Source organism: Stegodyphus dumicola, chromosome 7 (assembly GCF_044657685.1).
Source record: "Stegodyphus dumicola isolate Sdum_Otavi_A_Nest chromosome 7, ASM4465768v1".
In the NCBI taxonomy this organism is placed as follows: Eukaryota; Metazoa; Arthropoda; class Arachnida; order Araneae; family Eresidae; genus Stegodyphus; species Stegodyphus dumicola.
In genome coordinates, this window is record NC_140774.1 from 72776392 (window position 1) to 72795520 (window position 19129).

Sequence of the window (19129 nt, forward strand, 5' to 3'; positions counted from 1 at the left end):
TTAAAGAAATTATGTTTTAGTTCTGGTTTCACCAACAGATGGCGCCACTTGCTTATTCTTGTCCAGGCTTTCTTATCTTATCTAATCATTATTTCCTATCTTGTTCATTTGCGGTTTTGCAGCTGAGGATGGTGGTTCGGTAAAACCATCGAAACTAGTCCTGTGAAAATTTTGTAAATATAACGCTGATTTTTGTTGTTTGACTTCTGAATTAACAGTGTAATTGTTTATGAAAACTATCCTAGTTTTTTTTTTAAAAGGCTTTGTACCATTTAACATGAATTTAAGTACTTAATGATCTTAAGAATAAGGAGATTTTATGTTTTTATTTAAATGAATATGGAAAAGCATATGAGGGCTGGCTTACAAAGGCATGCAGAATTCTTTTGAGATGCAGAATTCTCTTGAGAAAATAGGCTGATATTTACACTATTCTTAAGGAAAACCACTAAAATGCTTACATACAGTGATAAGCTGTAGGGGGCCTCGTGTAATTTATTTTTTAAGTTTGCATCTCATTTTTAATTCAATTCCCTTTTTTTTTTTTTTTTTTTTTTTTTTGGCTAATTTCTTTATTGAAAGAAAACAAAATGTTAGTGAACTTTGTAAATTAGTCTGAACAACTTTATTAAAATGAACAATATTTCTGTGACAAGAAGAGCTTTCTGACTGTACAATCTATTTTAGATTTAGTGACAGTATCCGTAAATGGAAAAACTTTTCAAAAATTCTAAATCTTAATGTCAAAAAAAGTTTTTGAAAAATTATCTCTTGGTTTAGATCCTCCTAGAAGATCAATTGACCTGAAAGAAAAAAGAATAATGTGCAGCAGCTTGTGCTGCATAAATTTATTCGCTGTTTTAAGTAATTTCTGCAATATTTTGTAATGCTTATATTTTTGTAAATTTAAATTTTATTTATTTATTTAACTTTTAAAGATATTTTCTTGTTTATTTACAAGTATTTGTATTTTCTGTTTTTCTAAGAAGTAAAACATTTAATTAGATTATGATACTTTGTTTAAGTAACCTTTTGTTAAAATTTTCATATTTAACTGTAGCTTGCTTAAGACAGCAAATTTTTATATAATGAAGTATATCACAGACTGATTTCTTTTCTGTCTTTTTTTATCATTTTATTTTCAAGTTTCATGTGAAACATACCAATTAAATTATTATTACAGTAGTATACTCTGATGTTTAAAATTGTTGTCCAATATTATTGATGTAATAAATTATGTAATAGTGTAAGTATGTAATACACATTATAGTAATGTGTACCACAAAAATAAAATATAAATGCATAGTTTTGTTCTCATTTCATTAAATTAACTAAGGTATAGAAAGAGAGACTGTAACATAAATTTGGCAAAAAGTTTTCATAATTTTTCTAATCTTAATTTTTCCCTTCCACCTGAATTGTTGTAACTCTTTTTTGTTGCTGTTGTTTATATTTTCAGTAAATTCTGACAGCATTTGCCATTATTTCAGATAAATGGAATTATGTTGCATATATATGTGTGTGTGTGTATATGCAAAAATATTACACATGCATATACATGGAGAAAATGTATACTGTCAAAAGTCTTTAATCTGAATGTCCATAATCCGGACCTCAAAGCTACAAACTTTCGGCGCATGCGTCAACGCATATTGCGTTAACGCATGCGCATGTGAGTCAACACATGCGCATAATAGGTTTACGCATGCGCGTTTAATGTAAAACGGACGGTATAAGCTAAGCTAAAATTATCTAATTATCTATTTCAGTTAATGTTGCAGATTGCATTCTTCCTTAATCTTCTAATTGGATCCGGCTTATTATTTTTTGCAGACTGTTAGAGCAATTTTATAAAAGTAAGCTTAAACTTTCGATTATGTCAAAAAGAATTTCCGATTCTGGAGCTACCAAGGTATCTACAAAGCGAAAGCATGTTTCGATGTCCATCAAACAAAAAGTGGAATTGCTGCAAAAGATGATAAAGGCATATCCTTTGATTCTCTAATTATTCCGAAATATGTTTATGAATTTCACGCTGCTCTGCGGGGGGGGGGACGCGGTGCGCAATGAACTGGAAGTTGATCTGTCAGCACTACCCTTATCTTCAGGCCAGATGTTTTTATTTTATTCGGCTTATAATTCCTTACTAAATATAGTATTTCATCCCGATGTACTCCGTCTTTGATATGATCTAAATCAAATTCCTCGTCATTATAAATATCAGGAATACACATCAAATAGTTTTCTGGTTGCAATTTTCTAATTTCGACTATGCGTAATGTATGCTTTACGCATGCGCAGGTTGAAAGAAATGTTTAATAAAGTAAACAAATAAATATAAACCTTTTCTTTTTTGTAAATTTTGATACCCTTTAGATCATAATTGCTCTTTATTTCATAAATTACGGTTTCATATTTTTAATTTTATAATTTCTGCATGCCATCTTACCAGATTTAAACTGATGATCTATAATTCGGAAAAACCGATAATCCGGAATCGCTGAAGTCTCGACGAATCCGGATTAAAGACTTTTGACTGTATTTGAAAAAATAACAATTTCATGACTTGAAAATTAGACTAAATTCAGCGAGTATAAAGAGAGAAATCTAAATTAAATTGTTCTGATCGAAATTTCCTTAAGCATTAATTGTTTTTACCTGAAAAAATCTATTATAAAAGCAGTTTGAAGTGTGTGAAAATTTGTGTTAGTGATGCATATTTTTGGGGATAATAAATTACAAGGAACACATTGGTGGAAATAGAAAAATTTAATATTTAGGAAAGGCGGCATCATCACAGTCAACATTTCAGAGGAAAATTCACATAACATACGTTTATGGGCAGTTGACACTATTAATGGTTTCACAAATGAACTATGAAATATATTTAGAGAAATTCTGAAGTATTTTTTGTGCAAATACAGGTAGCTGTGCAAAATATATTTTTTCAGCATATTTATACCAGTACACAGTTGAACCTGCTTGAAATATATTTCAAGAACTTTAAGCAGGAAGAGCATATTTTGACACTGTATTAAAAATGTTTTAGGTGGAAAATTTTTGAAGCAGGTTCCACTGTATTTTAAAATTTTAGAATAATAGATTGATTTGCTGTAATATATGGATTTGTATTATAAACTTTAGTCTAAGATAACAAGCTATACTAAACTTACTTTGAGTATTAAGACATTGCAGTTTTGAAAGATCTTGGAGGAATATATGAATTTCAAAAGCATTAATACTTCAGTACAAGTGAATTAATTCCCAGCTTCCTTTATCTTATCTGACTTTTATTCAAATATTAATTCATAATTGTTGCAATAAAAATTTAATGTAATTTTATAATTATTATTATTTTCTCAAAATCCACAATTTCCTTGTAAAAATATTTTTGGTATATTTATTATTTAATAGTGCGACTAGAAATTATTCATATTTGAATAACTATTCATAGTTGTCAATTATTTGAGATGGTATTCAAATTTGTCATTAATTTCATTGAATTTTTTATCATTCTCCTTGGTTTTTCTCTACTTTAACAAGCCAATACTTGGCTATTTTGTGAATAATATTATATAAAAAAAGTACCGATGCTTATGTATTGTGATATAATAGTATTATACTTTTATTTACATATTTCCAGCTTGTTACCTTAGCGTTGAGTTTACTCCAATAGTAAAACATTTTTTGAGTTTGACTATTTAATAACAGGAAATGATGTAAACACTGTTAAGGACTATTTATATTTCATAATCTTACTGAGGCAGAGAAGTTAACTCTACTTCATTAAACAATTCTAAAAGCTTATGCTCTAGTCTATGGAAAGAAATTAATATATTCGACTAAATAAATGAGCAATATATTTTCCTCAACTTGTAAAATGAAGGTACTGTATAATCACAATTTTTTATTTTTTCAATTCTGAGAAAATATTAATACTTTAATATGTCAGAATTACCAGGAAGCCAATTAAACAAAGATAATTCTAAGGCGCTTACTTTGTTAGATGTACTTGAACAATATACTATTATAATGTTTACCGAAACTGTGCCTGAAAAGCCCCGTTCACATGCAACGCTCCTTCGCACAGCTGCCGTTAGCAAGGGGAGAAAAAGGAGACATGAAAGAGTTTCGTCTTTAGGACCCGTTCAGAAGACCACCGTCTTCCTTCCCCTTTACACCTAAAGCCTCTGTGAACAATCACGTCTCCGAATTGGCAGATTTCTAATACTGTTTGCACATTTTTAACGTGGTTTACTGTTATTAATTTTGTAATCTGTACTTTCGCAACTGGTACCTGAACTTTCGTAATGGTTCCTGAAAAATATATGCTTTTTAATTATTATTATTATTTTATAAGCTGTTATTTAGTTCACTCTTGGTGCTTGTCGCTATGGTTAAAAGATGGTAATGGATTTTTAAACTGCTTCCCGATAAAATATATAACTCAAACTTTGTACATACACTGCTTGTGAATGTGGTGTCACGCTTTTGATTTTTAGAGGATTAGATTTTTTTCAAATTTAAAGTTGAAACGACTTTTGCAAATATTAACTAATAAACTGAGAATCTCAGAGTATTATAGTTTGCACCATAACACACTGTGGAAGAAAAAAAAAATAAATGAAATTTTTAGCGTAATTTTAAAAAAAATATTTTGGGAGAATTTTTGAAAATCGTTCATATTTTTAGACTTTTTGACGCCCATTAATTTTAAAATTTCATATCTAAAAATATATCGGTTACAAACTTCCGACATTTTCACAGCTTATAAAACAAGCTTTCGCATTAAAAAAAAATGATAAAGGAAATTAATCGGATGATTTTTTTTTTTACTTTTTTGAAAGATATGCAATAAAGCAGAATGGGAAATATTGGTTCTTCTTGGGCTTCAATTCGAAACATCGGTTTCAAAGTAATAATCTCATTATACCACATTATTTTTATGACATTATTTATGCTATATAAGTTGTTATTATTACCAGTTGTTAGTTCAGCGTGAGATTGGAGATATTTCTTACGTTCTTATTAGATTGAAGCATAACTACTGATTATACTTAGTGATATTCTAAACACTTGTACGAGTATTTCTGTGGAAAATTCCAGAACTTTGAAGTGTTTATGATGATAAAATAAATTTAATTAAGCTATCGTCGGATTTGAGTGAAATGACAATCATTTACGAATTATTATCAATCTATTACAAACCCGTACGCACGCAACAATATTATAATTAATTAATGTATTAAAGTTGTTTTGAACGTGTTTTACAAAACAAAAACAGGTAAATAAGAATTCTGCTTGCGTTTTATGAGTTTTTGCAATTTTTCTGGCCACATAAGGTTTTAAAAAAAGGTTGTAATTTATGTTTATATTTACCAATTGAATAAATAGCACTAGGTTTGATTTATATACATATGTGTGTATCGAAATTCAGTAATAAAATTTTAGATTTGAAATGATTAAATATCTATTTAGACAGTTTGTATTCTTTAAACTGCAAATGCAAACTGAGAAACCTTTTGCACTTTTTTCAATAAATCCTTTTACTTAAAGTCCTAAAACATATACAGGTATGGACTAAATTTTTTATTATTTTTACTGCTTATATAAAATTATATACTTTATAGAAACAAGGATGGGTTTTGCAAAATACTGAAAGGAAAAAATTATTTGAAATGAAAATGTGACTGAGATCATATTTGTTTTAAAGATTTTAGATAAAAGCGTATTTTCCCCCCTCAGAAACTGATTCATTAATTGCAAAATCATTCCTTGGAAGTTATTAAGAACACTCTAATAAATAGAATAAAAAACTGGGAGACATTGAAAATTGTAGGAGAAGAAAGACATTTTAATTGTAAAATTTTTCTTGAAAAATTTAAATTAAAAAAATACTAGCAAAAACGCTTTTTCAGCTTAAAATTATTTTGTCTCACAAAACTATTTAATAATATTCATAAAAAGTAGATGAAAATGCTTAAATTTTTTTTAAAAAAATCATTCAAAAGATACTGAGTCCCTTTTCGCGTTGAAGCCTATATGCACTTGTCTTAACTTATTAGCTTTAATTTGAACGATAGCCTTGTCTGTATTTGTCTATAATTTCCGTATCTTGTACAGTTCTATCTAATTTTTGGGGGATGCTATCACATCGCCAGACATTTATCAGCGCTATTATTTCGCTGACAGTCCAGCGAGCAGTAACTAAAATTAAGTGAATCGCGCAGTATGGTACGGGAAATCTCCCCATTTGCCCTGCTCCCGAGAGGTAAGGAACATTCAACCAAGTTCTACCTCTAATTCGGCGAGGCAGTTAATGCTTGTCCCATGTGAACGGGACACGTTGGAAGAACCGGTTTTCGCTACCGGTCGAATCTGCTCTTGTGAACGGGGCTTAGTAATATAATGAGTAAGAGAGTAATAATAAAAATTGCATTTTTGGTTATTTGTGGTGCTTACAGATTTGAGCAAAATACATAGCTTCAAATTATTGTTCATGATATGCATGTTATCAAAAACTGATGAAACTTTGATGTGAAATTAATCTACTACAAACACTTATCTTGAATCATATGCTGTATGAAAATAATTTATAAATAAATGCATTATATATAGTTTCATACTTTCAAGGGTGCCATTAAATGTGGCTGTTGGATTTATTAAACACGAGTGATTATAATTTAGAAATTCATCAGATAGTGAAATACCATGAAAGTTGTATATGTAGACCTAAGCATTATTATTAAGAACTTTATTGCAAAATTCACATCGATTTGTTCTGCAAAATGCCCATTTGACATTGAGATATAAAAGAGATTACTGCCGAAAAATAGCTTTTAAACTTTTATTTTAATTAATTTTTAAAGCTTTAAGTATTTTGTTATCTTCTTCATTTTACACAATATTGTCACTCCTGCTTAAATCATTACAGAATTACTTTAAATTATTTAAATTTTAATGACTTAATGTATGCATAACTTAATGTATGTAATTTGATACACACATTTTTGTAATCCTAAATTAAAAAAAGCTTTTGGTATTAAAAATGAGCATATATATTGTATGCATCTTGCTTAATTCCAAAAGTATATGCATGTGTACATATTATATTAAATTCAGAACCTATAACTAATATAAGTTTATAATTTAAAATGATCAGCATTATCATTTTGAACAAAATATAAGACCATTTTAAAATGATCAGCATTATCATATTTAACAAAATGCAAGACAATTTTAACTGAAAAATATTGATTTTTAATGAGATATATGATTCTGAATGAGTCGAAACATCACATAGATGCAAACTAGAGATATGTATACAAAAAACTAGAATAATCGAGGAAACAGAAAACAAGTTTAAAATTGTTTTTAGTAACTTACGTTGAAAAACATGTCAGGAATTGTATCAATATTCAACTGGTTGGAAGCCATTTTTAAAGCAGGGAAAGGAAATATGAAAAGTAAATCCTAAGATGGTAAAATTTTGAAGTAGATTGTAAAATGAAAGATTACTGTTGCATTAAAAAGAGTACTGTGAAAGATTAATTTTAAGTATTTGAAAAAGTGGTACTTGCAGCCATAACACTTAATATATTTTTGCTTTATTTTTTTCCTCAGATGTCGCCAGTTTGGTTTGGTTTCTTTTCGGCCAATAATTGTCTTCATAACTATTGCTGGCGTGACCATCTTTTTTTGATCTAATGGTTTTTTTAACCAAAAAGAAGATTTTTTTTTTTAATGAAATTAAAGTGTGATTCAAAGTTGAAACTGCCGTGCAGGTTTCATTCATGCCGAGAAGTGAAAAACGTTTTCGAATACAAATTTAATTTTTAAATTAATCCATCCTTTTTTCGATACTGCTGTATGATTTATCTTGGATTAGAGAAGGTAAAGAAGAAAAAAAATGTATGTAGCATAGACGTGCTCAGCTGATCGATGCTTATTAATGCGTAAAAATGTTTTTACCCGAAAAAATTTTTACAATAAAATTTTTGATTAATTTCATCATTCACTTCGTTAACATTATTGCTCATTGTTGCGCAAAGTTTGAGTTATCTTGTAAAATAAAACATAAAACAGCTGGAAGTTTTTGATTAATTTCATGATTTATTTTGTTAATATTACTGCTCATTGTTGCGCTCATTGGTCTACCTTCCTTTAATCTTTATTTAATATTATTTATTTATAATTTAATTTCATTTAATCTTATTGCCAAGTCTCAAAATGTATATACAACTTTAAAGTTGGATTTATTCTGTGCATTTTAATTCTCCTATTCTCATTATTATGCAGTTTATAGCATAGGAAGTTTTGCGTGTTTGCATATTCGATTCGTTAGAGAACTTATTTATTTATGTGTGATGTCAAGAGTTAAGAACTGTTAAGTTTTACAAACCAAAGTTTGCTTTAAATGAATTGTTTTGGAAAAACAGTTGATTGAAAAAATTATACTTGAGAGGTATTTGTTGATTCTAATATTGAAATCAACGGATGCTGCAATATTACAGTTGGAGAAACCTTATTCACAGAAAAAAAAGAGGGGGAGGAAGAAAGAAAGAAAAAATAATGTATGCCGTGCCCTTCTACCAGAATTTTTTTTTTTTAAATTAATTAGAGAATATTTGCTTGCCGCTGTTCCGGAACGTTCAGTTTCATTAAGTTTCGGCCGAAGGCGTGGGAATTTGATGTGAGCAAAAATGCACTATGGCGCCGAAAATTCGTGGTTTGGCTTTAAAGGAAAAGTTTCTAAGCATGATATTCCACAATAAGATTTAATATTTCAAATTACAGACGTGGACATATTCTTAAAATAAAGTTTTTATAAAAATTATTTAATAAATAGTATTATTACTAATACTGTTTCAAATTTAAACCAACAGTAATTTGAAAATGTATACATCCCTTACATTTATCAATGTAATAATGAAAGCATTTAATTAATAATTACATTATCTTTTAATATAAGAATCTGCTTCATCTGTAATTATGTTCTTGTTTTTAGGTGTATTTTATGAAAGTATGTAAGAAATTGTGGTACAGTCTATTTTATATATTTTTTTCTTCCAAGTTCTTTTAGTGTATTTTAATGTCATTTCTGATTTTTATTATTATTTTCTCCTAATTTTTATTATATATTTACTAATGAGTCAGAAGAAAGATGTTTAACCTCGCAACGTTGCAGTTGTCCAAATACGCTTTAATTAAACTAAATGTAATCTCACTGAAATCGTTGAAATTTGTAATCAGTTAAAACTCTGTGAATTTCATTTGTCAAGCTTTGCTCGAGAAAGTGGTTTTATATCCAAACGGAAAAGGAAATCGACAACAAGCATACGGAAAATTATGAAAAGAGCTTACTGAATAGAAGAGAAACTTCATGCTATTTAAAAAATCAATTAACTTTTATGGGTTTGGAAACATCAGTTGAGATAAAATAATTTTATTTAATAATGAATTAAAATCTTGTAGATGCAGAAAAAATGCCGAAATTAATCTGTTGATAAAATAAAATACTCAATTTTATTTTTAACTGTATATTAGAGTCTATTTTGGCGAGTTTTTTACGTCCAATAGTGTTGCATTAAGTTTACCATCATTTAAGGAGACATTTGATGCGTATGTACAGTCTGATATGCATTTACTGGATATTTTAATTTATAATCGGCCTGCATTTACTTCTCTTCAACAAAGAAATTTCCCAAGTATTGAACTTCACAAACTACTAGCAGCGGAAGTCTTCCTTTACTTTTCTAATATAATTCTTAACATTTTTGATGTTACAGTGGCCTTTCTGTTGAATTCTGAATTATATTAAATTTTCGTATTCAAGTATTTATATCTATGTAGTTAATATAAATGAAAGGATAAGAATGTATCCTATATATATATTAATCTGAAATATTTCTACGTAAAAATTTAATATGTACAAATATTTTCGTATATTTAATTAAATAATCACTCTTGATCTCTTATTATTCGAAAACTAGCATCTAAAGCACTTAAAAAAATAATAAATAAATGTATTATCTAGTGATTATTTAGCACAAAAGTTACTGTTTTTGATAATTTTTTGTATAACAATTTATTCTGAGTAAAAGAAATTATTTTATTAATTAAAATCCAAAATCATTCAGCTTTAATAATCAAATAATTCAGAAAAGAGTCGGTATAAATTTTTTAGTTCAATATTTTGACGTATTTGAAGTTTGGAAAATTATATAATCTTTAATGTTGATTTTAAAATTCAGTATGCGAACAATTATGTCTCGATATGTTTAAAATATTTGTTCTTTTGTCTTTTCCCCAAAATGTTTACATAATAGTCCTAGTATTAAATTGTTTAGGATGTTAATTTCAGATTTTAATTAATTTATGTTTGGATTCTATAATATAACACTCTGCTCTGAATACAATTTTTAAAAATATATCAATTATTTCATTTTTACAATGTTAAGAAAAATAATTGCAAAGTAATGCAAAATCATTTTATAGGTTTATTTTGGCTATTATGATATAAAAAGACATCTTGCTTGCAACGATCAGGCTAGGAAGAAAAAAATGGCAAATAGAAGAAAGTGCTTTGGGAAAAACTTCAGCTAACAAAATGGATAAGGCTTTTATGTATTATTTAAAAAGTCTTAAAATGCATTAAATAGTAAAATCTCCATTAAAAGTATATAAGAAGAAATAAAGATTAGTCATAAATGAAATAATTAAACATTATCGTGTGATATAAAAAAAAAAAAAAAAAAAGAGAGAGAGAGAGAATTACCAGTAGAAGAAATTTTTCCCTATTTACTTTAGTTAGTCCCAATTATTTACTTTAATTAATAAGTAATCCAATTATTTACTGTAATAATTCGATCATTTTTATTCAGAGTAGCGAATGCAGGGGGATTTAAACAAAATAATGGGTACTTATATATCGTCCTTTTGAAACTGAACCTTGAAAGTTGGGGGAGATCCCGCGAAAGTTGCACTAGTCGTCCCTGTGGAATTCTGAGCCGCATTTTTATCTGCAGCTTTTATAGTAAAACATTCGTCAGTTTTTTTGCACAATTCATCAAAATAGCCACCGCTACGGAAGTATTCGACCTGCTTCGTAAAAAAGCTTTCGTCGATTTCTATTTAAAATAGCTTTAAAATTTAAATTTAAAATAATCTTCGACTCCCTAATTACATTTGCATCAAGATTAGACAACGCAACAGAATGAGAAAATCCTATCACGTGACCTGGGACCCACGAATGAAACGCGAAATCAATAAACTTAATAGAGAAATTCAGAAAGACATAAAAAATTATAGAGAAGAATTATGGTGCGAGAAATTAATTAATATTGACACTAGAGATGGGTCATTATGGACAATAATTAAGAATATTAAATCTCACTATACTACAAATCGCCCTCTTACCCATAATGGAGCTCTCGCAGTCACTCATCAGGATAAAGCAAATGTGTTTGCGACCTACCTAGAGGAACAATTTACACCCAATGAATGGCCAAATAATAAGGACTTTGAACATAGCACATTGACAGATGTCAAAGACTGGTTATATTCCCCCACTGCTAGAAACTTAATTAAACTCACCAACACAGCTGAGATTAAAGAAATTATCAAGAAACTCCATCCCAGGAAAGCACCGGAAATAGATGGCATCACAAATAAAGCTATGAAATGCCTTCCCAGAAACACTATCGGAATAATAGCAAGTATGTATTTTTAATGCTTGCCTTACATCCTCATATTTCCCCAAATTATGGAAATTTGCTAAGGTCATCTTAATACCAAATCCTGGAAAAAACCACTAACAAGCTGACATATACAGGCCCATTAGGTTTACTGCCTGTATTAAGTAAAATATTCGAAAGAATTATTCTCAGCCGAATGAAAATTATCTTCAACTTCTTCCGCCGGAGCAGTTTAGCTTTAGAGAGAAGCTCTCGACTGCAAAACAACTTCTTCGTATTACGGAGTATTCTGAAGCTGCTATACATAATAAATTGAATGTTGTTATCCTCATGCTGGACGTAGCGAAAGCTTTCAACCGCGTCTGGCATGAGGGACTCATTGCAAAACTAATCAACCTTAATTTTGAAAGAGAAATTCTTCTGATCATCCTCTCATTTATCTCGGACAGGACTTTTAAAGTGTACGTGAAAGGAGCTTACTCCTCAGAACGTAATATGCAAAGTGGACTACCTCAGGGGTCTTGTTTAGGCCCTGTATTCTATTTATTTTATGCTGCAGACTTCCCTAAACCCAACAGTAACGACTCTATCCTTGCATGTTACGCAGATGATACTGCCCTGGCAGTTAAGTCTGCGAACATTAACTTCGCTATTAAGAAACTACAAGCCTTCATTCCAAGTATCGAGTCATGGTGCGCAAATTGAAAAGTGAAGATTAATCTCAATTATTGATTAAAATCTCAATTATTGATCATTTGCAGAAGGAAAAGAAATAAGCAACTGAAGAATCACCTTCTCCTCTTTAGTGAAAGAGTTCCTATAGTGAAAAGTGCCAAATTTCTCGAAGTCACTCTTAATGATCGTCTTACCTGGACTGACCATATCAACAAAGTTCGAACCACTGCACTAAAAATTATCAAGTGTTTGCTTCCTATACTCGGTAAATACTCTAGAATGGATTTGGGGAAGAAAAGACTTGTTTATCTCTCCACAATTAGACCTATTTTGACTTATTCATCTCCTGCCTGGGCGGCAGCCAAAGACTCAGACGTAAACAAACTCCAAATCGTTCAAAATAAACTCCTGCGTATTATCACGAACGCACACTATTATGTCCGCCACAAGACTCTCCATGAAGACCTCAAAATCGATACCATCGCGGTACATCTGCGAAAACTTAATGATAAATTCTTCAAAAATGCGCAGGAATGTAATTTCATGAATCATTTCAACATGTTTCATTATGAAGATCTCACCGATGATCGATTTCTTCGATCTTTCGCGGCCTACATACTCAGTGGAAACGAAAATTTCCCCACCTAATACCAAGTTAGTGGAAATTTGATCTGTACATAGTGATTTAACTCTTATTTTCTTTTGCTTTACTCCAGAATACTGCTTTTCTTCAATATTCAAGAAGCACTTCTAAAAGTCAGCGCCTGGGAGAGTGAGCTCCCACGTGATCTAAGAACTTGAGTTCTATGTTCAGCCTTGTAGGACTTTCTGCATTTTTTTTAGGACTGAAATTTCTGGTATTGCTTATGTTTATCATATTGAAGAACATGAGAAAAATAGTGATCTTTTGCTATTGCAACCCATTATTTAATTTTTTACTCTTTTCATCAGTTTTGGACAAGTTTACGCTAAGCGAATCAAAATGCCTGATTCCGCTCACGTGATATGTGACTTATTCTAAGTATGCTCTGGGATAGACATCTTGAATTTGTATATATGTATTTTGTGTTAACATTTGTTCTGCATTTATTCTGTTATATTGTAACTCTTACTAAAATTATTGCTTTCCTTGAACATCTTCGACTGTTATAATCATACCATGATTCTGTTTATACCACCCCCATCACGTTATCATGGACTCAGAACTTCAACTTACTGGACTGCTAGACTGTATTATGTGATGAAATTTGGTTTATTCCATATGTTGTTACTCTGATGATTACTAGAAAAATTTCCCTTTTATGTAATTATTTCTGCACATTTGTACATTTAAGGTTTTCTTCAGCATTTCTAACCTGAAATCTCGCAACATATTAACGACTTCTTCACACCTCACGTGACAAGGTAGTCACGCCCTCTCAACATCTGCAATCCTGACTTAGGTCTCACTTATACATTCTCCTACTTCCAGCGCTCTATAGCAACTAACTCAGACAGACGAACAAAACTTGCAAATCCTGCAAGTTAATCAGCGGCGCATCCAGCGGAACTTGGAATTCTATTTAAAATAACATGTTTGTCGTTTTTAAGCGCTATGCGTATAAACTTCTCGCTTATTATTATCATGTTCAAATAACGAATTTTAAGAAATCCTGTGAAGATTTTCTTATACTCTAATTTAACTTGAAATTCAGGTATTCCGATTTAAGCTTATTACACAGATGTTGTGTAACAGTTTTTTTAAAGTTACACGGCACTTTTTTAAAAAACGTTTTCGCATATTCAGTATCAATTATTCATTTTATATATTTAAATCCGATAGATGCGATGGAGTTTTTTTGTTCTGAAACTTTCGAAGTCCCCCAAATATCTGCTTTATCCAGGTTAAATTTTTAGAGAAACACCACTTGCAAAGCATAAACATATTAATTTTTTTAAAGATAAGAACAATATCTGAGAACGATGTTTTAAAAATGAGTTTGAATTTTACGTATTAACTAACAGAGGTCGTAATTAAGAATATAAGAAATTTTAAGATATGTAATATGGTTTACCTTTGAAACAGATCAGTATTTCCCAGTAGATAACAATATATATGTATGATGTAGTGAAACTGCATATGGAATTAAGTATTAAAATGTTTTTTATTGATACATATAAGATAATTAATGCAGACAATATCATGCAATATTTATATGAAAAGTTTTAAATTTTCGTTATTTTATTCATTTTGTGTTTCATTTAATGGAGATTCTACTTGCAGTTGTATGAATGATTATGATAATACTTGCAGTTTCATGTATGAAAAAAGTAAAATAATAATAATAATAATAATAATAATAAAGTCTGAAAGGTTTCAGATTTTAAATTACGTTCAAAGGGGCGTCTTTTTAACATTTTATGTGTTACCTTTATTTATCAAATATCATGTTCTTCGCACTTAAATCATAAAATTCAGTTCAACAGCAATATCGCAAAATAATTTTAAAATGAGCATCTCTTTAGAATTTCCGATGCAGAGTCTGGCGCGCTGAAGATAAAAATGTTTTTTGGCCCCCATGCAGTGTTGCTTTGAAGTCGTTTAGTTTGTTAAACAAAGATTCGTTGAAGTGTTACAAAATATGAAATCGGTAATAAAACAAATTTCAAATTCAAATTAGGGCTTCCACATGCCCATATTTTATGGAAGATTACATTATTCAAATTTTGATGGCTCTAGGTACCGTTGTTTTATCACAATGCGAGAAACATACATACATTCATGCAGATTCTTCATTATTTAATTTTCTTTAAATTTAATGCAGGGCGATAATATTTGGTGGCAACAATTTGAAAAGTGAAACAAAGCTTATCGTGAATAAACGCAAAATGCCAAAACGAAATCAATAGTCCGTCTGGGCAAATTGCCCATTTGGACTAATTAAATATATAAATAAATATAATTATAGTTATTACTATTTAGAGTTTACCGGCGCATACTTAAAAAAATCTATTACATTTATTAACTGGAAAGATCTTCAGATACATAGGAAAATAACTTAAGCATATATTTGAGAAAAAATGCAATGGTTTTATGTTTTGGAGATATATCTGTGCTTACATCTTGATTTAGTACAGAGGGTTATTTACAAGAACAGGTACCAAATATAGAGATATATATGTATATATGTATATAAGTATATTTATATGAAATGTCAAAACATTATACCTCTCTATGATCTAGAAAAGATGGGAATTTCTTAAATTCTGAGCTTTTAAAATATTTGTTGAAGTGACAATATCATTACATAAATATCGCTTCCCATTGTAGTCCCATTTTCTTTGCATATACAATTTTCTATTAGATTCCTTTTGTCTGTTGCTTCTGTTCAGACAATTACCATAATTCTATTATAGAATCTCTCTCTCTGAGAAAGGCAATATTTTCTCATATATGACTAGTGATTCTGTAATTCACTTCTTTATGTCATTTTATGAAATAAATAATAGTACAATACTGTATTTTTTTGTTCACAATGCTGATGATAGTTTTTTTTACAGAATGTCCAAACTTCATGCATCTCCATAGAGCTCACTTTTAGCTAACAATTTAACTGTTGTTGTTAGCATATTCTATCAAATAAGCTTGCTTAAAACAAATTATATTGAGAAGGCACACAATTAGATTTAAATTCTTGCATCTTTGATAGCTTAGAAGCAGAAAAAGTCCACTGTATTAATTTGCTGTCAGAGAGAAATTTTTTATTTAACTCCTAGATTATTTAATTGCACATTCTGGTTTCTTTTAGATTCTAGGATCTTTGATTATTGATGGTTTATATGTACTGTTTGTCAAGTCATTTTGGTTCTACATATATTGCTTATTACGTTGTCAGTTTATCAAGTCATAACTTTACTAGTGACATTTAACAGTTCATTTCATTCTAAACACTAATTTAAGAACAGAAAAAATTATAGAAATGATTATGTTGTCTTCTTCAATCCTTTCAAGATAATGATAACATATAATACTATTATTTCTTACTTTATGGCAGTTTGTTTCATTCCCATATATATGCTAAGTGATTAAATACTGGAAGATACGTAAAAATATACTTAGCATATTGCTGCTTATGAACTGCTCCAACAAGATCCACTTAGCCATCTAATGTCACATTTCTTTCAGTTTTACCTCTGTTTTTTTTTCGGGGGGGGGGAGAGGAAGTAGTTTAGGACAATTAGTTTCACACAATAGTTCCTTCTTTTTCATCTGGACTGTCTCTTCTTATGTCGCCTCCAGAAGCAGCTCCTGGTAGATTTTCTTCTACGGATCCTTGCTTCCGCTTCTTACTGGGACTGGGAGATTTTATTCGTATAGAACCTCGGGTGAGAAATACTTTTTTGCTCCAGATAGGACTAGGGCGAATAACGTAACTGTAAATTGAAATCACATAAAATGAGACCAATGAAAAGAATATATCTGCGGTATATTTCTTTTAAAGATGTCTTCGTGTTCTAGAGACATTTTCTAATGGTAAGGTTATTTTACTATAAAGTTAAAAAAATATGCAATTGTATTTTCATACAGTTTTCTAACTTTTTGCCATCTAAATGTAAAAGGTACTCACTAAAATGTTAAGTCACCCAAATAATTTTCCGACTGAAGGGAGCCTGCCTTCGCTGGTACGGTAATCAATGCAGGCTGTTAGATTCCTACGCTACCGAGTTTTGATTCGTATCGGAATAAAGCATGTGAACATGAAGTCCGTTTCGTACTGAGATATATTAAATCACCCAGATGACATTCTGGTGGCACGAACATCTTAAAATATTAATGCCTCCCTCGGGGGCCTTAAAATATGTCAGACCGAAAGTCCTGTCAAGAAGTTGATGGAGGAAAGGAGGTGGACAATTCACTCGAATTCCATTGATTGGAGGCTACATGGGTAAAACCTGCACAGAGCTTAGGCAAATAGTCCATGTGTGCTTTGCCTAAATTATGTAATCAAATCCAAGATCGAAGGTAGCCTGAGGTATGGAAGTGAGCTAGCAGCGTAGTTAGATGATCTTGCGTTTCCCTAAAATTCTGATAACAAATAACGCTTAAAGGCACAATTCATAAATTACCGTTTATGTCGTTAGAAGTGAAGGGAGATGTCAAAATCGGAATTATAAAGCTAAAGGAGAATTACCAATTTGGAAACAAACGTTATTTTTATAGACATGCAGAATACGAATAAAAACCTATGAGTATTAATAATTTTACAGTTAATGAGTTTTGTAAACAGTCGCCTATCATCAGATGTTCTTGTTATAAGCATTATAAAAAGATAATGGCCAGTGTTCGAAAGCTGAGAGTTGCAAAAATGGTTCTTCTTTAAGATATATTGCTTCAAACTTTGAAGGAGTTGTATGACAGTATGCTTTGCGATTTCCTTCATGTTAAGCGCATATATTAGACTAAAATCATGTGTTATACTTTTTTTTTTCATTAAATAAGATTTTCGAAACTTAATATTAACGGCTTTCTCTTTGCATTATCCCTTTCTGTAAAATGTCGTTTTCTACTATGTTTGTGATTATAGCTTTCTAAAGGACTGTTTGCTCTAACACTTGTTGTTGCCATTGCGCTTGAAGTCGTAGGACTCAGTATCCTCATTACAAGTTCCTACATCTCTCCAACGTCAGATGTCACAGGCTTATTCACAAAGCCTACAGACCGTTTCTACTGCTGTTTGCTCCGATTGGTTGAAGCAGGAAACGTAGGGTTACAGAACCTAGTGCTTGGCGACTTTTGGTTCATCGCCTTTAGAATTTGTATTTAAGCGTGGTGGACCAAAAATTGTGCATAACTCACCGGCGAAACCGCAACTCAGCGGTAACGAGCGCGGAAAAAGTTCTGCGACTTCTAGATCACCGGTTCTATCTTCGCTTGTATCTTTCATAAACTCTGCTCTACACGGATTTTTTTTTAATTTTAACTTTATTGAATGAATTTATTGATTTTCGTCATTATTTGTTTGGGTACAGTGTTAAAAATTAAACGCCTTTATTTTCTCTATTTTTGTTAATTTTTCTTATTTTTATTTACTGGTTTGTACTCTTTGTAGTAGGTACCAGTAGCAAGATTACGATCCAAGATCCCGAAAAGCGCTTCAATAGAAATAGCGCATAATGGAATAAAATATAAATTAATGCGCTATGGAAATTTACACAACAGGCTCTTTCTAACAAAAATGACGGAAAAGTGCATATGCTATCTCCATGTAAAAACCTTTTTCTTGTAAAACAATTACGACTTTTAAAAGTTTAAATTGAAATACAAATAAACTATTAATAAGATCAGTAAGTTATATAAAATATATTCCATAGAATTCCTCCAAGCTTTCATTCATAAACTAAAAAAATATCGAATGAAATAAACTCAGTTTCCGTTTGTTTGGCGTTAATTACCACGCCTACAGGGCGATAACTCGCCATTCCAAATATGACCGCCAAGCAGATGTTTCATCCAATGAGAGCACACCTTAGAGAAATGGTCTGTAGGCTTTGTGAATATGCATGTCACAGAAGCCCTGGAGCTTCAACAAAAGCTTCTAAGAGACTTTCCACAAGCCCATCACAACCTGGCTGGCGACTGCAATTCCCACTCCGAAGCATGGCGTTACCCCAGCACGGATGAAAGGGGTAGAGAAGTTGCAGATTTCATAGCCAGTAACGATCTAGTATTACACAATGTTCTGAACTGTCTACCGACGTTTGAAACTATTATAGGGAAG

General features: G+C 30.5%; 1 protein-coding gene across 4 annotated transcripts in view; it reads right to left on the reverse strand.

Moving 5' to 3' along the window:
- Positions 1 to 2750: 2750 nt before the first annotated feature.
- LOC118189638 (potassium channel subfamily T member 1-like) overlaps positions 2751 to 19129 on the reverse strand; it is a 567007-nt gene continuing 550628 nt past the window's right edge. For all 4 annotated transcript variants that reach the window (XM_085820454.1, XM_085820457.1, XM_085820455.1 and 1 more), the window contains one exon: positions 2751 to 16784. In XM_085820454.1, coding sequence (XP_085676580.1) covers positions 16595 to 16784 — 190 coding nt within the window. In that variant the 3' untranslated portion in view covers positions 2751 to 16594. The remainder of the gene's footprint in view (positions 16785 to 19129) is intronic.